At 47.1% G+C, this 26,252-nt stretch overlaps 1 protein-coding gene across 1 annotated transcript; it reads right to left on the reverse strand.

Moving 5' to 3' along the window:
• Window positions 1–6,536: 6,536 nt before the first annotated feature.
• Window positions 6,537–25,869, reverse strand: LOC149334720 (uncharacterized). Its single transcript, XM_089555865.1, has 5 exons — window positions 25,850–25,869; window positions 13,137–13,220; window positions 10,229–10,312; window positions 8,465–8,662; window positions 6,537–8,155 (listed from the first exon to the last, which is right to left on the reverse strand). The coding sequence occupies exons 1-5, from the start codon at window positions 25,867–25,869 to the stop codon at window positions 6,637–6,639; spliced, it is 1,905 nt and encodes a 634-aa protein (XP_089411991.1). The 3' UTR covers window positions 6,537–6,636.
• Between the last annotated feature and the right edge of the window lie 383 nt (window positions 25,870–26,252).

The following is a 26,252-nucleotide window of genomic DNA, read 5'->3' on the forward strand; positions in this document are numbered from 1 at the left end:
TTGAGCGTGAACGAACAAACACTACAATGATACGTGGCAGTATGGTCGGCCGTTTAGAGTGGTCAGTGATCAGCACTCTCTCTGCTGGCTAGCAAGCCTTAATGATCCTTCTGGCCGGTTAGCCCGCTGGAGCCTCCGCTTGCATGAGGTCGAGGTCACTATTGTGTACAAGTCCGGCAAGAAACACAGTGACGCTGACTGTCTATCCCGAGCCCCTATCCCGTGTTCTTCACTTGAAACAGATGACTCCGTTTTTCTCGGCGCTCTCACGACGCCTGATCTCGCTCAACAATAGCGAGATGACACCGAACTGCGGCCCCTCATCGATTATCTCGAGGGAACCGCCTCATCGCCACCTCGCCTTTTTACGCGTGGCCTGTCGTCGTTCTGCTTGCGGGACAGCGTCCTTTACTAGAAAAACTACGCTTCCACAGGCATTCAGTACCTACTGGTGGTCCCAACGCCGCTCCGTCCCGACGTTTTGCAGGCATGCCACGACGAGCTTTCTGCCGGCCATCTCGGTTTCTCACGGACCTTGGCTCGCGTACGACAAAAGTACTACTGGCCCAAGCTTGCTGCTATTGTCCAGCGCTATGTTAAGACGTGCCGTGATTGCCAACGTCGGAAGACGCCGCCTCTCAAGCCGGCCGGCCTGCTGCAGCCTATTGGTCCTCCTTGAGTACCCGTTCACAAAGTCGGCATGAACTTGCTCGGGCCGTTCCCTACGTCATCATTGGGCAACCGCTACATTATCGTCGCCACTGATTACCTCACCCGCTATTATGAAACCAAAGCTCTTCCCAGCGGCACTTCTACTGATATTGCGAACTTTTTCATCTTTAACCTAGTCCTTCGTCATGGTGCCCCTGCGGTCGTTTTAACTGACAGAGGCACTGCATTTCCTTCAGCTCTAACCCAGGAAGTTATGCGGCTCAGTGGCACTGGTCATCGCAGAACAACAGCTTACCATCCTCAGACGAATGGCCTTGCTGAGCGACTCAATAAGACCATCGCCGATATGCTTTCAATGTACGTCGACGAAGACCATAAGAACTGAGACCAGGTACTACCGTATGCCACATTTGCGTATAATACCGCAGTCCAGGAAACGACCCGCTCCACACCGTTTCGTTTGGTGTACGGTCGCGAAGCCGTTACCATGCTGGATGCAATGTTACTGCCCGATGTCGCCCTCCCATCAGTTGCCGGCGCTGACCAATTCGTCCAGCACGCTGAGGCCGCCCGTCAGCCAGGGTGTCGAACCGGAACCGAACCTGAACCCGAAACCGGAACCGAACCCGAATTTTCACCCGGAACCGGAACCGAACCGAACCCATATTTTTTTCGCCATCTTGGAACTGAACCCGAACCGGAACGATTGAAAGGAACCGTTCCGAACCGGTTCGGGACTCGGTTCAGCTACACTTTTTTTGCAACCCGGCGTGCTTTTATTTCTTTTTTAGTCAAAATAAGATGTACTCGCGCGCAGATTTGTCCACCGAAATCTGTTCGCGTTAGGCAGAGCGAAAATGACATCCAGTCTATGCGACAACAACACTCAAGGAGGTCTTGTGTCCAGGAATGGATTTTTCGGCGCCTCCGCAATGCGCTTTCGGCAATTCTTATGAATACTATACTCCAGATTAATGTGAAATCTTGAGTTTGTTACTGCCTTCCTTTTTACATCAGTGCGTATGGTTTTAATCAAATTGTTAGCACTGCTTTAACTCATAAACAACCTAGTGAGAATAGCCTCCCTTTCTTTGTGTCATGTAGCATAAATATATAAAACACAGGCGCAACGACCTAGCCACATTGTGCAACATTTACTCTCGGAGGTATTCGTTATCTCAGACAGCAGATACTAAATAAGACCCCTCATGATCTCTCGGTGGCTGAGGCGGCCGACTGCTGATCCCAAGGCCGCGGGTTCGATCCCGGTCGCGGAGGCCGAGTTTCGATGGCGGCGAAATGCAAAAACACGCATGTACCGTGCGATGTGAGCGCACGTTGAAGAACCCCAGCTGGTCTACGCTCATCTTGAGTCCTCCAATACGGCGTGCCTGTTAGCCCCCCATGTCGCTTCGACACGTTAAACTGCAGATACTACTACTGTTATTACAAAATAGAGGAAGTATAAATGGGTACAAATTTTTTTTTTTTGTTCAGTGTCTGAACATTCTTCGTTGCACGCGATGGAAATAAGCAATGAAAGACGGGCTTGTAAGCAGCGGTAGAGATACTTAAGGAAAAAATTTATTACGCAAAGGGGCAATGCGGATATGCATTCGCTCGCTGGCATGCGATAATGATTAGGTCCAGAAAGGTGCTATTCCAATGAAATGCAGCTGTGATGAAATGATTGTGTTACGCCGATGCGCTGAAATTTTTCTGCTTATGTATATAAAAAAATGCAATCGTTAGTGGACGGCTTCGTCACGTGTTCTCGGGCTGCTGGATCTTGAATTCTCTGACGTGCGCTTGTAGCTGGTATCTGCCTTTCGGTGTCGCATTGTGTTGTTGGTGTCTCAGATGAGAGGCTTATGCTTGTAGGCTTTCTTCTGTAGAATGCTTTGGCGACGGCTTACGCGACCGCTTTCTCAAGGCTTAAGGGATGTGTAGCTGTGTGCGTCAAGCCTCACATTCGCAAGTGCAGCTGGCTCACTGGGTCATTGGACGCCTCGATCCCGCTGTGAGTAGACGGTGGCGTCCACCAATTGAGGCAGTTATGCACCTTTCCTGTCTCAAAACCAGCGGGAAGGTCTAGTTTTTTTTTCTTTTTTGGGGGGGGGGTGTTTAGAGGGAGGAAATGGCGCAGTAACTGCTGTCTCACTTATCTCGGTGGACACCCGAACCGCGCCGTAAGGGAAGAGAGCAAGGTGGGAGGAAAAGGAGAAAGGAATAAATAGGCGCCGCAATGGAGGGTTGTGGATTAATTTCGACCACCTAGAGGGATATTTAACGTGCACTGACATCGCAGAGCACACGCGCGCCTGCGTTTCGCCTCCATCGAAACGCTGCCGCCGCAGCCGGGTTCGATCCCAGCAACTCCGGCTTAGTAGCCGGATGGCCTAACCTGTGATATTTAGGAAAGGAAAGGCGCGTAACTGGCTGCATGGGTCAGTGGACACCTCTATCGCGCTTTATGGTACGAGGCGGTTATGTGCACCTGCAAAAAACCGTGCTTTTTCACAATATTCCGTGCTTGGCAATGCTAAATCAGCAGCCATTTTAACCTCTGAGTGCCCGGATGTGCGTCCACCGAAGTGCGCAAGTGTCCAGTGTGCATCAAGGGTGGAGGCTGCCCACGGACATGCACAGGCACGCGCACGCAAGCACACACACGCGCCCACGCACACACACACAAACACACACACACACACACACACACACACACACACACACACACACACACACACACACACACACACACACACACACACACACACACACACACACACACACACACACACACACACACGCACACACGCACACACACACACACACACACACACACAGACACACACACACACACACACACACACACACACATCCCCGCAGGGAGGCGTCTGCAGCATGCAGACGTTGGTGAGTGGCGACACCACGGGGTTAACCCGAGCATCCGCAGGGACATCCCCGCAGGGGGATGATGGTGAGCAATGCGTCACCACGGACCCGAGCATCCGCGCTTAGCCGTGCGTGGCATCGCCGTGTCCGGGGAAAAGGGGATCCTGGTGGTTGAGCCGATGCCGAGCGTTTGGACCTTTAAGGCCCCTCGGCGGAGGCAACACACCACTTTGGCCCCAGCTTCCTGTAGACGGCACCTCCGGCCTGACCCGACCGGGGGAAATCGGCAGTCGCCTTTTCCTGTTCTCCTCTCCATCTTTCACTTTCCTATCTCCTTTCTTACAACTCTCCTGTATCCTCCTCCCTTCTTGGTTTTTTCCTCTTTTTCCTGGCGGCGAGGGTTAACCGTGTGTGACCAACTACCCTGTGTCGAGTCATATTAGGTTATAGTTAAGGTGTACAGCTGGCGTGGGCAGGACTTTCTTTCAAGTTCCTGTCGCGTCCCCTTGTTGGACTCCATGGTGGGTGGCTGGCACCATGACCGAAAAACATCAATTTTTTATGGCTCCCCCCCTTTCCAAACCTGATCGCTCTCTTAAAAGAGTGCGGAACGAAGCAGAGAACTTTTTTTCCAAAAAGAAACCAACATTTGCCAAATTCCATGTCATCCACAGTGAAGTTCAAGATAAACAGGCCAGAATTCTATCCCTCTTCATGGTATCGACGTGCTTAACAGAAGCTTTGGGCCCCGGCTACAAAGTATCCAAAATGACCAGTGGCGATTTATTGCTGGAACTCCGAGAAAATGTCCAAACCACCAAACTCTGTAACATAGTGTCTATTGGGGACACACCTGTCTCCATTACTGCACACCGATCACTCAATACTGTCCGTGGCGTCATCTCAGAAAATGATTTTCTACACCTTACCGAGAAAGAAATGCTGGAAGGGCTTTCCGAGCAAAATGTCATTGATGTATATCGAATCAAGATCCGCAAGGACAACAAAGAAATAGATACAAAACACCTAGTCCTGACTTTTAACACATGCACATTGCCCGAAACCATCGACGTTGGATACCTCAAAGTAAATGTAAGACACTACATCCCTAACCCCCGAAGGTGCTTTAATTGTCAACGGTTTGGCCACGGATCGCAGAGTTGCCGCGGCCACAAAACTTGCGCGAAATGCGCGTCGAAGGACCACCATTCTGAGGAATGCGACGCAGCTCGACGCTGCGCTAATTGTGAAGGAGACCACGCTGCGTACTCCAGGGCGTGTCCGTCCTGGAAGAAGGAAAAGGAAATCATCACCATAAAGACAAAGGAAAACATTTCATTCAAAGAAGCCAGAAGGCGTTTTGCACTGACAAATACATTCTCTTTCACAGCCAAACCAAACTATGCTGACGTGGCGCGCAGGGGCGGTGCACCACGCAGCACTCCGGCATCTGCCGCGGCCACTCCCACCGCGCCTGTGGCAGTGCCATCAACGCCCCAGGCAGAGACAGCCAAGGCTGCTCTGCCAACTCCAAGCCAGGGAGTGCCGGCCCATGGGCCAGCATCCCGCAGGACTTCCCCCCGTCGGGGGAGGCCTGACACCAACACACCCGCGGCTTCGCGGTCCTCCAGCACCTCTGGTGACGTGATGGATACAACTACCACTCCGCCCGCTTTGCAGCGGCGGACCGGCTCTCACGAGCGAAGAAAAGATAGAACCCCGGTAACGGGCCCAGAACAGTAAATTCCTTCAGTTCCATTCCCACCCAAAAAAAAACAAACATGATATTTGCAATTCAATGGAACTGTAGAGGAATGTTGAGGAACTACAGTGATATAACACATATTCTAGGGTCCGTGATGCCTCTAGCTCTATGTCTCCAGGAGACCAATCTTGGTCCACAACATTCAAATATCTTAAAACATTATACAACTTTTAGGCGTGATCGCGAGAATGCAAGTAGACTCTCGGGAGGCGTCGCAATCATCATCCAAAGCGGCGTCCCGGCTCAAGAAATCAAACTGAAAACAAAACTTGAGGCGGTTGCGGTTAGCGTCATCAGCTACAAAACAATTACAATATGTTCTTTATATCTTCCCCCACACATCACATTAACATGCCAAGATCTAGAAGACCTGATCGATGAACTGCCGGAGCCATTTCTGGTAGTTGGCGACTTTAACGCTCACTCTCCGTTTTGGGGAAGCGAACGCTGTGACTCTAGAGGCCAAACAATCGAAGATTTTATACTTTCGAATAATGTCTGTCTTTTAAATACGGGAAAAGCCACATATTGCTGTCCAAGCTCAGCAAAAATGAGCTCTCTCGATTTAGCTTTCGCATCACCATTACTTTTTAACGATTTTAAATGGGATGTTTTAAATGACCCCATGGGCAGCGACCATTTACCTACCGTCATCAGGCTCTCATCGTCCACTCCAATCATCCCCACAAGGCCACGGCGCTGGAAACTTCAGCTCGCCGACTGGTCACTTTTTACAAAAAGTGCCACTCTGGAAAAGGAATTTTGTGACGACCTTAGCACATCTTGAGGAAAAACACAGCGCACTCTTAAGACACGGACAAAGAAAGGCAAGACGATACAGCGCTGACTTCAACTGATTATTTTATTGTGGAGCAACATATATATATACGTTGGAAAAGTGGGCGGGAAGACATGAGTAACATCTGCTGTGTTTGCACGCGACCGAAAGATAACAAACTGCAATTGAAAATAACATGAGGGCAAGAGTGACCCTTGGAGGGAACAAAAAATGAAAACTAGACAGGATAAAGAGACAAGTGGAGGGGCGATTAAACGGATCACGCTTAGAAGGATGACGCTTAGAAGGATGACGCAAGCAGGCAGTACAAGAGACAAAAAACACTAGGAGATGACAAGGGAACAAAATGCACTAAAAGGCCAAAAAGACCATTAAAAAAATTTTTTTTTTAAAACCGATAAAAGAACCAAAAGGGACGTTAAAAGCAGAAGACAGATAACAACCTTGTCCAAAAGGTAAAAGAGGCTAAAAGACGAATTTCGGAATCCTACAGATTAAAATTGCTCTATGCCTGGCTCAAATAATCTAACTCACGTTTCGTTAGCGCTATCGAGGGTGTGCTAACACAATCTTCACCTAGCTTTAGAATGTGGGCGGCTTCTATAATTTCGCGTGTGGATTGATGCGCGTTTCTCGCGATGACCGAGCAGTCATGAAGGTAAGGCTCGCAGGAACCGGAGGGACACTTTAAACAGTGAACACCCAAGTTTTTCTTGACGGTGTTAGAGACAGTATTTGAGTGCTCCATAAGACGCTCATTGAGGCAACGTCCGGTTTGCCCCACGTAGGCCTTGCCGCAGCTCAAGGCTATCTTGTAAACTACACCAACCTCGCAAGGAACGAAGGGTGCACGGTGCCTAACAAGGCAGGCTGGCTCTCTCACAGCCGGGGCATTCACTCTGCGACAGAGCTTGGATAGCTTGTCGGGCGCCGAGAACACTACTCGGACACCTGCCTTTTGTCCAATTCTTTTGAGCCTGTGAGAGAGACCATGCAGGTACGGCACCACAGCGACTTTGTGTTGGTGGTCTGGGGCAGCACTCACTTGGCTTCCTTTGAGTTTCCCCAAGAGGGAGCCGGCTACTGAGATCAGAAGGTGCTCGGGGTAGCCAGCTTTTATCAGCCTCCGATTCTGCTCTTTCAGACTATGGTCCATCGAGTGGACACAGGACTTCATTAAGGCATTTGTGAAACAGAGGTTCACAATGCCCCTCTTCACGATCTTGGAGTGAGCTGAACTGTAAGGCAACAAGGACTTGCCCCCTCTTGGCTCATACAACCAACACAGGTGATTTTTTGCCGTCGTTAGCCTCAAGTCGAGAAAGCGTAAAGACCCATTCACGGGTACCTCATGGGTCAAAACGAGGGGCGAGAGGTACCGTTCAAACACTTGGAGCACTTCTGAAACTGAGCTAAGAAAAGTACGTTCATTACTGGCCAATAGGATTAGGTAATCGTCCACGAACCTGAAAACCTTCACGGCTGCTGACGAACAGAGCTGCTCTTTTATCAGTCGGTCATGATGGGCGAGGTAGATATCGCTTAAGATTGGAGCAATGCATGAGCCGATGCATACTCCGCTCTTTTGAATAAAATGACATTCACCCCAGGTAATGAAAGTGGAGCTAAGATAAACGGTCAACAATTCTAAGAAGCCGCCCACAGACATGCCACAAGAATTCTGAAAAGTGACGGATCCGAATGAGTCAATACAACTTTCAACGCACAAAAGAAGCTTGTCATGTGGAAGTGAGTAATAGAGGTCCTTAATGTCAACCGAAAAAGGCATGAGAGAGCCACTGCCTGCTTTGAGAAATTCAAAAACTTGTCTCGAATCCTTCAAAAGGAAAGGATCATTGATTGTCAAAACCTTGAGCTTAATTTGAAGAAATGACCCCAGGGATTTTTGCCACGTTCCCTTTTCAGTAACGATTGCCCTCAATGGGCAGTCAACTTTGTGTGTCTTTGCTGAGAAAAATACGTCTAGGCTCTTCTTATCTGCAGCATCTATGTTTGCAACCAGTCTGTCAAGATTTAGGCGCTTGCAAACCTGCTTAGCCTTTGATTTCACCCTAGAAAGGGAAACCTTATCGCGCCGTACGAAAACAGATGTTAGAGCTTCAGCAGCTTTTTTACCAAACAGATCTTTGGGTAGGACAAGAAAGCCATCCTCCTTATCTGCAACTAGAAGCGAAAGTTGATGTCGTCTTAGAAATGAAGCGACGTAATTGACGGGCCCAGTTTTGTCCTGGAAACTGTAGCGCGACAAAACCTGGACGCCTTCAGAGAGGCAGCTAGAAAATTCAGAGTCTGGAGCACGATTTGCCACTTGCCTCACCATGCTAAGTAGTTCTGGAGGCGACTTCTTGGGCTCGACGGCGTATTTCGGGCCTAGGCTCAGAACGCGAGTCACTTTGTCCGGCAGCACCACATTCCCGAGCGTATGCACCTTGGTGTTGACGCCGGAGGGTTGTTTCGGTGTGATGGCACGTAGACAGCAAAGCTCGTACTGCCATAGGGCTTCTGCAGTTCTGTCAGTAAGAGCAGAGAGCTCACGCCACTTCATCTTCGTTCTTGGAGAGCTGTCAAGGCGGTGAAGGTGCAGGTACAGCGCTTCGCGGTAAAACCGTGCTTGTCGCTGCCACTCGGACCGAAGTATCTTCATAATTCTTGTGCCATGATGAAGGGACGGTTGAAAGCCTCCTAGAAGGGCCTTTATCCCATCAGGAAGCAACTTCACACGGATACAGTAAGCCAGAGAACGGGCACGGCAAACAGCAGCAGCCAAGAGGGCAACAAGACATGAAGGGTCGGAAGAGAAACACACAAAAGGGCCCGAGGAACTAGAAATGTAGCTTGCAAGGGTGTAAGAGCGGGCTAGTTGGTAGTTCATCTTGAGGAAAAACACAGCGCACTCTTAAGACACGGACAAAGAAAGGCAAGACGATACAGCGCTGACTTCAACTGATTATTTTATTGTGGAGCAACATATATATATACGTTGGAAAAGTGGGCGGGAAGACATGAGTAACATCTGCTGTGTTTGCACGCGACCGAAAGATAACAAACTGCAATTGAAAATAACATGAGGGCAAGAGTGACCCTTGGAGGGAACAAAAAATGAAAACTAGACAGGATAAAGAGACAAGTGGAGGGGCGATTAAACGGATCACGCTTAGAAGGATGACGCTTAGAAGGATGACGCAAGCAGGCAGTACAAGAGACAAAAAACACTAGGAGATGACAAGGGAACAAAATGCACTAAAAGGCCAAAAAGACCATTAAAAAATTTTTTTTAAAACCGATAAAAGAACCAAAAGGGACGTTAAAAGCAGAAGACAGATAACAACCTTGTCCAAAAGGTAAAAGAGGCTAAAAGACGAATTTCGGAATCCTACAGATTAAAATTGCTCTATGCCTGGCTCAAATAATCTAACTCACGTTTCGTTAGCGCTATCGAGGGTGTGCTAACACAATCTTCACCTAGCTTTAGAATGTGGGCGGCTTCTATAATTTCGCGTGTGGATTGATGCGCGTTTCTCGCGATGACCGAGCAGTCATGAAGGAAAGGCTCGCAGGAACCGGAGGGACACTTTAAACAGTGAACACCCAAGTTTTTCTTGACGGTGTTAGAGACAGTATTTGAGTGCTCCATAAGACGCTCATTGAGGCAACGTCCGGTTTGCCCCACGTAGGCCTTGCCGCAGCTCAAGGCTATCTTGTAAACTACACCAACCTCGCAAGGAACGAAGGGTGCACGGTGCCTAACAAGGCAGGCTGGCTCTCTCACAGCCGGGGCATTCACTCTGCGACTGATAAAAGAGCAGCTCTGTTCGTCAGCAGCCGTGAAGGTTTTCAGGTTCGTGGACGATTACCTAATCCTATTGGCCAGTAATGAACGTACTTTTCTTAGCTCAGTTTCAGAAGTGCTCCAAGTGTTTGAACGGTACCTCTCGCCCCTCGTTTTGACCCATGAGGTACCCGTGAATGGGTCTTTACGCTTTCTCGACTTGAGGCTAACGACGGCAAAAAATCACCTGTGTTGGTTGTATGAGCCAAGAGGGGGCAAGTCCTTGTTGCCTTACAGTTCAGCTCACTCCAAGATCGTGAAGAGGGGCATTGTGAACCTCTGTTTCACAAATGCCTTAATGAAGTCCTGTGTCCACTCGATGGACCATAGTCTGAAAGAGCAGAATCGGAGGCTGATAAAAGCTGGCTACCCCGAGCACCTTCTGATCTCAGTAGCCGGCTCCCTCTTGGGGAAACTCAAAGGAAGCCAAGTGAGTGCTGCCCCAGACCACCAACACAAAGTCGCTGTGGTGCCGTACCTGCATGGTCTCTCTCACAGGCTCAAAAGAATTGGACAAAAGGCAGGTGTCCGAGTAGTGTTCTCGGCGCCCGACAAGCTATCCAAGCTCTGTCGCAGAGTGAATGCCCCGGCTGTGAGAGAGCCAGCCTGCCTTGTTAGGCACCGTGCACCCTTCGTTCCTTGCGAGGTTGGTGTAGTTTACAAGATAGCCTTGAGCTGCGGCAAGGCCTACGTGGGGCAAACCGGACGTTGCCTCAATGAGCGTCTTATGGAGCACTCAAATACTGTCTCTAACACCGTCAAGAAAAACTTGGGTGTTCACTGTTTAAAGTGTCCCTCCGGTTCCTGCGAGCCTTTCCTTCATGACTGCTCGGTCATCGCGAGAAACGCGCATCAATCCACACGCGAAATTATAGAAGCCGCCCACATTCTAAAGCTAGGTGAAGATTGTGTTAGCACACCCTCGATAGCGCTAACGAAACGTGAGTTAGATTATTTGAGCCAGGCATAGAGCAATTTTAATCTGTAGGATTCCGAAATTCGTCTTTTAGCCTCTTTTACCTTTTGGACAAGGTTGTTATCTGTCTTCTGCTTTTAACGTCCCTTTTGGTTCTTTTATCGGTTTTAAAAAAAATTTTTTTAATGGTCTTTTTGGCCTTTTAGTGCATTTTGTTCCCTTGTCATCTCCTAGTGTTTTTTGTCTCTTGTACTGCCTGCTTGCGTCATCCTTCTAAGCGTCATCCTTCTAAGCGTGATCCGTTTAATCGCCCCTCCACTTGTCTCTTTATCCTGTCTAGTTTTCATTTTTTGTTCCCTCCAAGGGTCACTCTTGCCCTCATGTTATTTTCAATTGCAGTTTGTTATCTTTCGGTCGCGTGCAAACACAGCAGATGTTACTCATGTCTTCCCGCCCACTTTTCCAACGTATATATATATGTTGCTCCACAATAAAATAATCAGTTGAAGTCAGCGCTGTATCGTCTTGCCTTTCTTTGTCCGTGTCTTAAGAGTGCGCTGTGTTTTTCCTCAAGATGAACTACCAACTAGCCCGCTCTTACACCCTTGCAAGCTACATTTCTAGTTCCTCGGGCCCTTTTGTGTGTTTCTCTTCCGACCCTTCATGTCTTGTTGCCCTCTTGGCTGCTGCTGTTTGCCGTGCCCGTTCTCTGGCTTACTGTATCCGTGTGAAGTTGCTTCCTGATGGGATAAAGGCCCTTCTAGGAGGCTTTCAACCGTCCCTTCATCATGGCACAAGAATTATGAAGATACTTCGGTCCGAGTGGCAGCGACAAGCACGGTTTTACCGCGAAGCGCTGTACCTGCACCTTCACCGCCTTGACAGCTCTCCAAGAACGAAGATGAAGTGGCGTGAGCTCTCTGCTCTTACTGACAGAACTGCAGAAGCCCTATGGCAGTACGAGCTTTGCTGTCTACGTGCCATCACACCGAAACAACCCTCCGGCGTCAACACCAAGGTGCATACGCTCGGGAATGTGGTGCTGCCGGACAAAGTGACTCGCGTTCTGAGCCTAGGCCCGAAATACGCCGTCGAGCCCAAGAAGTCGCCTCCAGAACTACTTAGCATGGTGAGGCAAGTGGCAAATCGTGCTCCAGACTCTGAATTTTCTAGCTGCCTCTCTGAAGGCGTCCAGGTTTTGTCGCGCTACAGTTTCCAGGACAAAACTGGGCCCGTCAATTACGTCGCTTCATTTCTAAGACGACATCAACTTTCGCTTCTAGTTGCAGATAAGGAGGATGGCTTTCTTGTCCTACCCAAAGATCTGTTTGGTAAAAAAGCTGCTGAAGCTCTAACATCTGTTTTCGTACGGCGCGATAAGGTTTCCCTTTCTAGGGTGAAATCAAAGGCTAAGCAGGTTTGCAAGCGCCTAAATCTTGACAGACTGGTTGCAAACATAGATGCTGCAGATAAGAAGAGCCTAGACGTATTTTTCTCAGCAAAGACACACAAAGTTGACTGCCCATTGAGGGCAATCGTTACTGAAAAGGGAACGTGGCAAAAATCCCTGGGGTCATTTCTTCAAATTAAGCTCAAGGTTTTGACAATCAATGATCCTTTCCTTTTGAAGGATTCGAGACAAGTTTTTGAATTTCTCAAAGCAGGCAGTGGCTCTCTCATGCCTTTTTCGGTTGACATTAAGGACCTCTATTACTCACTTCCACATGACAAGCTTCTTTTGTGCGTTGAAAGTTGTATTGACTCATTCGGATCCGTCACTTTTCAGAATTCTTGTGGCATGTCTGTGGGCGGCTTCTTAGAATTGTTGACCGTTTATCTTAGCTCCACTTTCATTACCTGGGGTGAATGTCATTTTATTCAAAAGAGCGGAGTATGCATCGGCTCATGCATTGCTCCAATCTTAAGCGATATCTACCTCGCCCATCATGACCGACTGATAAAAGAGCAGCTCTGTTCGTCAGCAGCCGTGAAGGTTTTCAGGTTCGTGGACGATTACCTAATCCTATTGGCCAGTAATGAACGTACTTTTCTTAGCTCAGTTTCAGAAGTGCTCCAAGTGTTTGAACGGTACCTCTCGCCCCTCGTTTTGACCCATGAGGTACCCGTGAATGGGTCTTTACGCTTTCTCGACTTGAGGCTAACGACGGCAAAAAATCACCTGTGTTGGTTGTATGAGCCAAGAGGGGGCAAGTCCTTGTTGCCTTACAGTTCAGCTCACTCCAAGATCGTGAAGAGGGGCATTGTGAACCTCTGTTTCACAAATGCCTTAATGAAGTCCTGTGTCCACTCGATGGACCATAGTCTGAAAGAGCAGAATCGGAGGCTGATAAAAGCTGGCTACCCCGAGCACCTTCTGATCTCAGTAGCCGGCTCCCTCTTGGGGAAACTCAAAGGAAGCCAAGTGAGTGCTGCCCCAGACCACCAACACAAAGTCGCTGTGGTGCCGTACCTGCATGGTCTCTCTCACAGGCTCAAAAGAATTGGACAAAAGGCAGGTGTCCGAGTAGTGTTCTCGGCGCCCGACAAGCTATCCAAGCTCTGTCGCAGAGTGAATGCCCCGGCTGTGAGAGAGCCAGCCTGCCTTGTTAGGCACCGTGCACCCTTCGTTCCTTGCGAGGTTGGTGTAGTTTACAAGATAGCCTTGAGCTGCGGCAAGGCCTACGTGGGGCAAACCGGACGTTGCCTCAATGAGCGTCTTATGGAGCACTCAAATACTGTCTCTAACACCGTCAAGAAAAACTTGGGTGTTCACTGTTTAAAGTGTCCCTCCGGTTCCTGCGAGCCTTTCCTTCATGACTGCTCGGTCATCGCGAGAAACGCGCATCAATCCACACGCGAAATTATAGAAGCCGCCCACATTCTAAAGCTAGGTGAAGATTGTGTTAGCACACCCTCGATAGCGCTAACGAAACGTGAGTTAGATTATTTGAGCCAGGCATAGAGCAATTTTAATCTGTAGGATTCCGAAATTCGTCTTTTAGCCTCTTTTACCTTTTGGACAAGGTTGTTATCTGTCTTCTGCTTTTAACGTCCCTTTTGGTTCTTTTATCGGTTTTAAAAAAAAAAAAATTTTTTTAATGGTCTTTTTGGCCTTTTAGTGCATTTTGTTCCCTTGTCATCTCCTAGTGTTTTTTGTCTCTTGTACTGCCTGCTTGCGTCATCCTTCTAAGCGTCATCCTTCTAAGCGTGATCCGTTTAATCGCCCCTCCACTTGTCTCTTTATCCTGTCTAGTTTTCATTTTTTGTTCCCTCCAAGGGTCACTCTTGCCCTCATGTTATTTTCAATTGCAGTTTGTTATCTTTCGGTCGCGTGCAAACACAGCAGATGTTACTCATGTCTTCCCGCCCACTTTTCCAACGTATATATATATGTTGCTCCACAATAAAATAATCAGTTGAAGTCAGCGCTGTATCGTCTTGCCTTTCTTTGTCCGTGTCTTAAGAGTGCGCTGTGTTTTTCCTCAAGATGAACTACCAACTAGCCCGCTCTTACACCCTTGCGACCTTAGCACAGATGAAATTAATGAGAAGTTTACTGAATGCATAATATCGGCCGCAACACTCGCTATACCACAAACAACAGGACTTGCACAAAAGAAACATAAAGTGTGGTGGACACAAGAATGCACATTAGCAAAAAAACAACAAAACAAAGCCTGGAGCGCTCTGCGTCGATATCCCACTGCAGAGAACTTACTTACCTTTAAGAAGGCAAAAGCCAGAGCGCGGTATGTCCGAAGAAATGCAGAAAAAACCTCTTGGCAGAAATATGTCTCCTCAATAAATAGTTCAATAACATCAAAGAAAATGTGGGAAAAAGTTCGTAAATTTACTGGTGACCATACCCCTTTCACACTTCCTCTCTTGACAGCACCCGGGACACAAACATCTTTAGAAGAACAGGCCAACATATTGGGCGAGCATTTTGCTGAGATCTCAAGTTCATCCAACTACACAAACACATTTCAGAAACACAAAGCAATAGCTGAAAAACAAAAAATCCCATCCGGAGCAGGTATACATGAGGATTACAACCAGCCTCTCACACTGCAAGAATTAAATAAGGTATTATCTTCTGGAAAAAAGACAGCACCAGGACCAGACAACGTGCATTACGCTATGCTTGCCCATCTCTCGGAGGCTGCTGTAGAGGCACTGTTAAAATTCTTTAATAAAATCTGGATAACTGGAAATATACCTGACGAGTGGAAAAAAGCAGTCATAATACCTTTTCTCAAACCCGGAAAACCACCAACAAGTCCTAGCAGTTACAGACCAATAGCCCTCACCAGCTGCATTGCTAAATCGTTCGAAAGTGTAATAAACATTAGACTGACCTTCGTACTTGAATCTCGGCAACTACTAGATAAACACCAATGTGGGTTTAAGAAAACATGCTCCACCACAGATCATCTTGTCCGCCTAGAAAACACCATCCGGGAGGCGTTCATCCACAAGCAGCACTGTATTGGAGTCTTCTTCGACTTGGAGAAGGCCTACAATACTACGTGGAAGTTCGGCATCCTCCGTGACCTAGCAGAGCTAGGTATCCGCGGCAGGATGTTGAACTGCTTGAACGACTTCCTGGCTAACCGCACATTCCGAGTCCGCCTAGGAGCAACTCTCTCCATGACTTTCACCCAAGAGAACGGCGTACCCCAGGGGTGCATTCTAAGCACGACACTCTTCATAGTAAAAATGAATTCCTTAGCTAAAGTAATACCCAAGTCCATAATGTACCCAAGTCCAGTTTATGTAGATGACCTACAAATAGCATGCACGTCCTCTAGCATATCAACCTGTGAGAGACAAATACAAATCACACTCAATAAACTAGGTTCTTGGGCAGACAGAAATGGATTTAAATTTTCCCCCCAAAAAACAGTAGCTGTTCTTTTTTCATTGCGACGAGGCCTACAGGTCGATCCCAATCTATACTTGAATCACACTGCGCTACCAATTAAACAAGAACACAAATTTTTAGGCCTAACTTTCGACAAGAAACTCACATTTCTACCACACATTAACGACCTTAAAAAGAAAGCTTCTCAAGCCCTTAATATCTTAAAAGTTCTCTCACGGAAGCGGTGGGGGTCCGATAGAGCAAGCCTTTTACAAGTATATCGCTCTCTGGTGCGCTCCAAGCTGGACTACGGGTGCATAGTATATGGTTCGGCAAGAGCATCCTACTTAAAAAGATTAGACCCCATTCATAATCTTGGTCTGCGCCTATCATCTGGAGCATACAGAACATCACCAGTAGCCAGCCTTTACGTTGAAACTAATGAAGCCGCTCTTGAGGATCGAAGAATCGCCCTTACATGCTCATATGTCTTAAAAATCCGTTCTCTTCCGAAACATCTCTGCCATTCAGTTGTCACCAAGTGCCCATCTAAAAGATTATTCATCAACAAACCACATTCTATCAGACCATTACTGCTGCGCTTTGAAGATAAATGTGAAGAGCTAACAGTACTAGATGCCCTACCGAATATTGCACAAAGGAATGAATATTTACCACCATGGTACAGCCTGCCTTCAGTATGTGACCTCACAATGACACATTTAGATAAAAAGCAAACGCCAAATGAGTACATATTACAGGAATTCTTTGCACTACAAGAAAAGTATGACACTTACATTGAATTTTATACCGATGGCTCAAAAGCACAAAGTCACGTTGGAAGTGCAGTAATCCAAGGAAAAAACAAACAGATAATGCGACTACCAGAATGCGCATCGGTTTTTACTGCTGAGTGTTATGCCATCTTTGTAGCTGTGGAAAAAATAGTAAGAGAGAATATCAAAAATAGCATCATTTACACCGATTCCCTGAGTATGCTCAAAGCACTGCACTCCAGAAATGCTGCTGAACCCATAATAGGTAACATCATACATAACATTGTTAAAATCACAAAACAAAAACATAACATTAAATTCTGCTGGGTTCCTAGCCATGTTGGAATCGTAGGTAATGAGAAAGCAGATGTATGCGCTGCACAAGCCCGGAATGGCCAAATAAAGCAAGTGAACATACCGCACAGGGATTGCTTAAAGTTTATCAACAGTAAACTCAGAAATAAGTGGCAGGCCGCATGGCAAGATCACGTAAACAACAAACTACATTCTGTGAAGCCAATTTTAGGGGAATGGCAATCATGTAGGCATCAAGAACGTTTTACCGAAGTCATTTTATGTCGGCTCCGCATTGGACACACCCACCTCACGCACAACTTCCTGCTAGCCAAACAAAACAAACCTCTCTGTGAAATGTGTGGTGCTGAACTCACAGTGAACCACATTTTAATTTCATGCATAAAACTAGAAGAACTAAGAAATATTTCACAACATTTTACAGGGAAAGCATCCCATTACACCCCATGCTACTCTTAGGTGATCGAGCACTGGTTGACATGTCATGTATTTTTAGGTTTCTCAAGGAAGCCAACGTTTTAAACAAACTCTAAGTATTTTTAAAAAGCTTCACCATTAACAAAAACTCTAACCTTGTGTTTGGCGCATCATAGCCTCAGTTGCTTTTGCGCCATAAAAATCAATATAACTAACACACACACACACACACACACACACACACACACACACACACACACACACACACACACACACACACACACACACACACACACACACACACACACACACACACACACACACACACACACACACACACACACACACACACACACACACACACACACACACACACACACACACGCGCACGCACACACACGCACGCACGCACGCACGCATGCACACACACGCACGCACGCACGCCACACACATACACACACGCACAAACACACACACATACATACAAACACAAAACACACAACCCCTATTGGGATTCGAACTAGTCGCGGCGCAACAGGGAAGCTTCGATTTTCTGACGCCTTTGGTGATGATGATGATGACGATGTCATCAGGCTTAATCTACTCGGCCATCTCCGAAGCTTGTTTTTCTTTTGTCTTATGGAATATCACGAACCTCCCTGACTTTCTCTTGCCTTACTTGACTGGGCCGAATTCAGCGATCTCGGCATGCGCCCTCACGCCACCATCACTTCCTTATTCCGCCTGCGCATCAAAATTCTGGTAGGCGCACACGAAGAAGCGGCAACCAATCTGGAGGGTTAACTTGCGCAGCATGTATCTCCTGCGCTAAAATGCACTGTACTCTGAACAGTGACCTCGTTGAAAGCGGTGTTTCTGCGTGTTCATCCATCATGCGGCTTTTCCACACGATAAGCAGTCCTATTAACACGAAAAGTTCACACGAAATTTCAGCGTCTTTCATCACAAGAAGAAATGTTATAGTGTAAGACGTGATCTTAATGTCCTTTTTAAGAGTCTCCTGCAGTTTCTGTCAAACGAACACAAATAGTTTTTATTGGTAGCACCGGTAGCAATTCACTGACGGTGGCACAAACGTCCCTTGGAACGATGCACGGCCTATGCGCGTAAGTCGAAAAAAAGTTTTTCTACTGACGCGTTTGGTCCAAAAAACGCTTTGAAGTCCAAAAAAGAAAGGCTAGGTAAGGCTGCACGTTTATACGAAGAAGTAATGACCGATGAGAACCTTTCTCATCTGCATTTCGAGAGGCCGTACAGGCGTTACAAGAAAAAGCGGAGAGGAAACCGAATGTATCAGCGCAAAATTTTCTCACGGCCATGTCCAGAAAAGACATATGAGGATTTAATCACCCGATAAGCACAGCGGCCGGGAAGGGGTCGTTTGTGGTTTTGAAAAATTAAATACCTTGAATCTAGTTGGTGGACAAAAACGTGATAGGCTTTTACAGTAGTTAAACCGAGTAGACATGCGAAATGATGTGATAATTCCGCGCCTCATCTTTCTGGCATCTGCAAGTGCACACAATCTCGTTTCTCGATGAGGGTAGCTGATTGGGCAAGTTGGTTGTTCATCATGAAGACTGCAGCGCTCGGAAACATGGACAACACGAAGTATAGACTACGTGGGCTAAATCGCCTAACCGCGTTTCTCGTTCTTCATCTCCACACCCTCTATCCACTCAGCGGAAGCTGGCGCTACTCCCTCCTCCCATTGGCTACAGCTGGCGCGACGCTGGTCGGAACTAACTCGAGTTTACCCGAGTTACTCCGAGGTTTCACACAAGATTCGTGGTTGGGTTTGACCCCGTTTAGTAGTCCTTTCGTGCCAAAAGTACAAGACGGGTTCACCAAACTCTATCAACACATTAAAAAATCTGGTTGACGCATAAGCTTCCTTTGATAGCGTCCCAGAAAGGTCACAAAATTTATGTAGCTAATTTACCTTTTTCTTCACACAATGCAGCACTTGCAACAGTGTCACAGTGCAACGTTGCAACGAAGGTGTTGCTAAATATGTCCGTACAGAAACAAAGTGCTACCAACCCACCCAAGCTTGCATTTTATTATCATACGCTTTTTGTCAGAATTAAAGATGGAGACGACATGAGCACAGGCCAAAGTCTTAATTTTACACGTTCTTGGTGAGAAGCCACGATTTGCAGTGTTTTTGGAGACACAGCTTTAGGGGTCCGAGATGCATAACGCAAGCTTCAAAGGCGCTGTCCAACAGGTGATTGAAATAAACTTGATTGATGGGGAAGGGGGTGACTGTTAAGTTGGTTTTGTGGCGAAGAAAAAGTGCCTTCTCTGTACATACCTGCCGATACGAAGGAGAGCTTCCTCTCCCAATAGTGTACGGTGACGTGGAGGGTTCCCGTGTAAGCATGCTGCGTAGGAGCAATTCCCGACTCACAAGTTTCGCTTGACAGACCTATTACTCGAGCGACGGAGTCTCAGAAACTGCTCAGGCTGAAGGGTTTTTTAGATGCAAAATCCACCAGCTTTTCTCCTTATATATCTCATCAGATGAATACTGAAGTATGCATAGCCACTTTACTTTAATTTTGAGTTCATTTTATTTCGCGGCTTTTACCGTGAATTCCTATCTTTTTGCCGCGGACAGTAAGCTGAGGTAGGTGCACTGACTACATTTTGCGCTGAGAAAATTTTGCATATTTTTATTCAATATATAAGTGTCACACAGAACAGTAAACAACATAATAAGGTTGATTAAAATCCATCTACTTTTAGCACTTTTTTTGTCTGAACCCGTTCGAACCCGTTTGAACCGGTTCGGAGCTGACCGAACCGGTTCGAACCGGAACGGAATGTTGCTCTGGAGCCGAACCCGGAACTGAACCCGAAAGGCGTGAACACGAACCCGAACCGAACCCGAAAAAATTCCGGTTCGACACCCTGCCGTCAGCTAGCTCGAATGAGACTCCGGACGCAGCAGGTTAAAGACGCTCAACGCTATAACCTTCATCACAGGGAGGTAATTTACAAGCCTGGCGATCAAGTCTGGGTGTGGGTTTCTGTTCGCCAGCGGGGTCGCACCGAGAAGCTTCTGTGCCGCTACTTCGGCCCGTACGAAGTGCTGCGCAAACTCAGCGACGTCACCTACGAAGTGATTCGTACATCCCGACGGCAAACACAGTCGGAAGTCGTACATGTTGACCGGATGAAGCCCTTCCACGCCCGCTAGGTCAAGCCTACGGTTCTGCTTGACCTCGCCACGCTGCATCGGGACGATGCTTTTTCCACCGGGAGGGGCAATGCCGCAACGCATTACTGGCGCCGCCTAGTAGTCGCGCTCAGGAGGCTGGCACGCGCTCTTTTTCGCCCGAGAGCTCGCTCGCTAGTCGGTTCGCCGGCCGGGCCGTTTCCGCTGGCGCTTGGACGTTGTGGCAAAATATAACCCTGCCTACCTGCTTCTGTGACAATATAAAGAGTCATCATTATAACTGACCTGGAAGAACACGAACGGCGAGTGCTTCATGCTGAAAGCGGTGTCGTGCCCCAAGAAAACGCTGTCCGGTTGCAGATTATATCCCGCGCTTCCAACGCTGATGGCGGGGTGGGCGGATGTACATGGCTCTGGTTGCCAGCCGAACTTGGCAGCCCATTAAAAAGAAAACCATTGGTTCCAATTGAGATTTCCAATTCGACCCAATTGGAGCCAACAGGACCCAATTGGAAACCAAATGGACCGAACTGGACTCAGGAAAACCAATTGGGGAATCTAACTGGTATCCCTACCCATTGGACCACAAAAAGCCATCGAACATCCAGCGGATGTCATGGCAACGGATGTTTGAACGTCCGCTGGACATATGTAGATGTCCGCAAATGTCCGACGGATGTACATCGGTTGTCCGATGACGTCCGGCGCAAAGAAAATGGCAGTCCAGTCAGAGTGCCATGGACGCAAAATTCGGATATTCGGACGTGCGTCAAACGTCCGGAAACTGGCGTGCCTTTTTTAAACGGCCACAGGACATCCGGTGGAAAATTCTCGCTTGTGCAAGGGACGTTCAGAGGACGTCAGAACACGGCCGTCGCATGCGGGACGTCCGAACACTACCCCACGGACCAAACTTTCCACGTCCACTGGACATTTATTTTTGACCAAAAGAGGCGTATTGATGCAGTCTGGAGTGTTTCAGCAATACTTACTATTGGCCCCTTGGTCATCATCATCATCAGCCTGACTACACCCACTGCAGGGCAAATGCCTCTCCCATATCTCTCCAATTAACCCTGTCCTTTGTCAGTGGCCGCCACTGTATCCCCGCAAACTTCTTAATCTCATCTGCCCACCTAACTTTCTGCCGTCCCCTGCTACGCTTGCCTTCTCTTGGAATCCACTCCGTCACCCTTAGGGACCAGCGGTTATCTTGCCTTCGCATTACATGACCTGCCCAAGCCCATTTCTTCCTCTTGATTTCCTCTTGGTCAAGAAAGCTAATTACTGAGTGTAAACTTAATGACTCGCATCTCACCGGCTGTCAGAATTGGTGCATTGTTGAATGCCACTGGCTCTTTCCAGCAGACAGCAGATCCGGAAACATGGCTTGCACACATAGCATGTTTCTGCAACTGCTGTCTGCTGCAAGAGTGCCAGTGGCATTAAACAATGCACCAATTCTGACAGCCGGGGGGGTGCGAGCCATTTTATTTATTTATTTATTGAATACTGCGGACATGCTGTATGTCCAAGCAGGAGAGGGAAATACATAGAGGAGGGAAAAGCAAAACAGGTGCGATAGTACCGAGCGATAGTACCGAGCGATATAAATACAAGAAAACAAGCAACGCAAAAGTACAATTGAAAACGCGGTTGCAGCACAGCTACTAAACCAGCAGTGAAAATCAAGAATCATTACAAAACAACGGAGAGTTCTCCGGTATAGCATTCCATTGAGAAACTGTACTCGGAAAAAAAGAAAACTTGTAGGCATTTGTGCGGGCAAAAATAGGTTTCAGGCTAAGGGCATGCTTATGGCGCGAGGCTCGTGTAGAATCATTAACGATGTAATTTTCAGGTCGGATACCAAGTCGAGAAAAGTATAATGAATGAAGGAAGTTGAGAGGGGGCTTTCTTCCTTCTATCTACCAGTGGTTCTAAGTCTGCGAGTTTCAACATGGCGGAAGGAGAGTCTAGGCGCCTGTAACGGTTGTATATGAATCGTGCCGCAAGACGTTGCATTCTTTCTAGTTTTTGGATGTCATCTACCGTGTAGGGGTCCCATACAATGCAGGCATATTTTTTTCTTTATTTGTTCCTCAGACAGTGTCTAAGAGGAGGCCAAGGCTAAAGGCTAAGAGCCTGACGAGGCCTTGGCCCCTTGTACAAATTTTTGCACCAACGAACAGAATTCATGCATAATACTTCGGCCAGTAGCAGAGAAAAAAAATGTAAAAATTCTTTAAAAGGCAAAATTTTACCGTCCTGTACATCAGTCTCAAACGATCCAAAGTTGTAGGAAAACGTGGATTATGTAAGCATATCCAGGTTTGCATACAAAGGGCACAGGCAATAGGAAACATCAAGTGCAAAACCGGCACCACAAACATCAAAACCAATACACAAGGAAAGCAAAGCCGAAAGTTGGGCGAATTAGATGACGTTCATGATGAAAAGATAGCGCAGAAGGAACACGTGCCGTTCCCTTTCCGTTCCTCGTGCTCCCCACCGCGCCATCTCCCCATCATGAACAAAAGAAAAGAAAAATAGAATACCAAAAAAATTTTGTGTCCAATGGCAAGCGTTAGGTACCACATTCCATGTGCAAACCGCGGAACACGTATTGACGATTAAATCGATTTGATGAGGCTCTACTAGAAACACATATCATTAAGTTGTGTATGAAATTGCTGAATTAACCAAGTGTCTGCATTCACATTTAAAAACAGTAAAAGGTTTGTTGAAATCCATGTGCATCCAAAAGCTGTTTAACAGTTTAGTAGACTGAAAAGTTAGCGTTTGGCTACCATAATTAGTTCGTATCATAGGCACGCTTCGTTTAGGCTCGCGGATCGGGTATGTACTGCTATATTGTCCTAGCATTAACACTTCTTTTTGGGCAAGTTGGTTCATATTTGAAAACTTTAAAAGGGCGCAAACACACACGACCACAAAGTACAAGAGACGAGACACAAGCGCCGACTGTCAACTGATTTTTATTGGAGCAAGGGAACACCTTATATACACAGCAGCATACACAAGATAAGAAGTTGCAGAACGCACGTGCGAGCAAGAGTCACTGCGGAAAAAAAGATACGAAAAACCAAGCAAGGCGCTCAAGGGGTGAACAGATTAGTCGCATCTAAAAAACAGGCCTCAGCGTTTAAGAGAGATATCGAAGGCTTGCTAATGCAACTGTTGCCATATTTCATGATATGAAAGGCTTCCAAGCTGAGACGTGCCGTCTTATCAATGCTTTTGCCGAGAATCCTCGTCTCATGAAATCGGGCCACGCAACCACTGCAATTACTAATATGCGCAACTAAATGTGCGTACTTGTCTTTAAAATTCTTAACATTTCTTGAATGGTCCCCTAATCGATCATTGATGCAACGGCCGGTTTGGCCGACATACACCTTCCCGCACGTCAAGGGAATAGCGTAGACCACTCCCGTGGAACATGTCGCAAACCGATGCTTGTGATTAATTTGGCACCCACTCTTTTTCGGGCCACAGATGCGGGGGCATAGCCCTCCCAGCTTACTGGGTGCCGAAAACACAACCGGCACACCGTGCCTGTTGGCCACTTTTTTTAGGTTGTGAGTGGTCTTGTGTAGGTACGGCACAACCAAAGGTTTTTCGGCCTTTTCCCGATTACAACCGGTCATTCCTGTTCCATGCTTCAACTTCTGGAGGAGGGTCTCACAAACAGCAATCAAGATCGAAGAGGGGAACCCTGCCGCTAAAAGTCGGCTTATCTGATTAAGGAAGCTATTTTGCATTCGATGCGGGCACGACCTCCTGAGAGCAGATTCCATGCATTGCAAAGCTATCCCTCTCTTCACAGTCTTGGAATGCGCCGAGCTATATGGCAGCAGATCTTTTTTCGCTCGAGGGTGGAAAGACCAGCAAACGTGTGTTTCACAGAATGTTAGTTCGAGATCTAAAAACTGTAAAACAGATGAGTCAGGTAGTTCATGGGTAAAATTTAGCCCAAGTCCATATTTTTTGAAAGCTATTAAAACTTCACCTACTGTAGAGGGGTAGGTGAAGGTAGTCTGTTTTCTTAAAAGCACTAAAAAGTCGTCAACATATCTAAAAATCTTTAAAATCCTTCCCCCATTAAAATACTTATCTAAAACTTTGTCGACCTTAGCTAAAAAAATGTCACAAAGGATGGGAGCCACGCAGGACACAATACAAATGCCATCGCGCTGCAAATAAGGCAGGTTGTCAAAAACAATAAAAGTTGACCTCAAGTAAAACTGCAAAAGATCAGTAAAACTCTCCACAGTCAAACCTGTTGCATTCTGGAAACACACGTCGCCGTTGGCTTCAATACAGTCTTTTACAGCCAGCATTAGCTCGCCTTGAGGCACGGAATAGAACAAATCTTCTACATCTACAGAGAAACCAAATCCAATATCGTCTGTGTTCTCAAGGAAAAGAGCCACATCTGCAGACTTTTTAATAAGGAAGGGGTCATCTAAAACAAGCATCTTTAGGTGCCTTTGCAAAAATTGGCTAACATTTCTCTGCCACGACCCTTCTTCACTAACAATAGTGCGGAAAGGTATTTCCGGCTTATGAGTCTTTGCTGTGAAAAATACATTTAGGTTGCTACCTCTGCTCTTAGTAATGCTTTTGGCAAGGGAATCAAGATTCAAATCTTTACAGAAGTTCACGAACTTAGTCTTAATCCTGACCTCGCTTTTCTTGACAGATACAAAATTCTTGTTAATTGCAGCTAGCGCTTTCTGGCTGTACATACCCTTTGGCAAAACAACAAAACCCGTCCCTTTATCTGCCTGTACAAGCATAAGGTTATTTCTTTTAAAATGTGAAACTACGCCTTTCAACAGCCCTCTATCATTGTGCACGCCATGATCAGCTGGCGGAGACCTTCTCAGACAGTCAACGCCTTCAAGAAGACACCGCTCTCGATCCTCCTCATTTTTAACCTTCAGGGCCATTTTCCTGTTCGCTGCAATCAGCTCGTGCGCAGAAACACTTGGCTCCAAGCCAAATTTTGGGCCCTTCTGCAGCAGGCGCATAATGTTCTCAGGCAAGCATACATTCCCCAACACGGCAACACTATTGTTTCTTCTTTCCTGTGTCCTTTTCTTGTTGTGGAAACATGGCAGCAACAAGTTCAGGAGGCATCTCCAGTGGTACTCTGTCAGTTGCGCAGCTGTTTTTCTTAGTAACGCCAATTTCCTCGTGGCGAGCCAGTCAGGGTGCACAGCGTAGCAGGTCAAATGAAGCCAATCTTGGAAAAGCCGTACTTGCCGCCAAAGTTCAGAGCGTAATAGCTTGCACAGTCTTTTCACGTGCCCCCACGACGGTTTTACAGGACCAAAAAGGGCACTTACTTCTTCCGGGACGAGTCCATGGCGGAGACAGAAAGCGTAACGTCTTGCCCGACACGTTGCGTTGACGATGTGGGTGAGCAGAAGATCCGTGAAAGAAGGTGAAGAAACACAAAATGAAGGGCCCACTGTACTAGAAAGATACTTCATTAACACTTCTTTTTTTTGGGGGCAAGTTGGTTCATATTTGAAAACTTTAAGCTTTAAGAGCCGTGTGTTTCCAGAATGCAACAGGTTTGACTGTGGAGAGTTTTACTGATCTTTTGCAGTTTTACTTGAGGTCAACTTTTATTGTTTTTGACAACCTGCCTTATTTGCAGCGCGATGGCATTTGTATTGGGTCCTGCGTGGCTCCCATCCTTTGTGACATTTTTTTAGCTAAGGTCGACAAAGTTTTAGATAAGTA

This window comes from Amblyomma mixtum, chromosome 8 (assembly GCF_055824585.1).
Source record: "Amblyomma mixtum isolate Tamu chromosome 8, ASM5582458v1, whole genome shotgun sequence".
NCBI classification, from domain to species: domain Eukaryota; kingdom Metazoa; phylum Arthropoda; class Arachnida; order Ixodida; family Ixodidae; genus Amblyomma; species Amblyomma mixtum.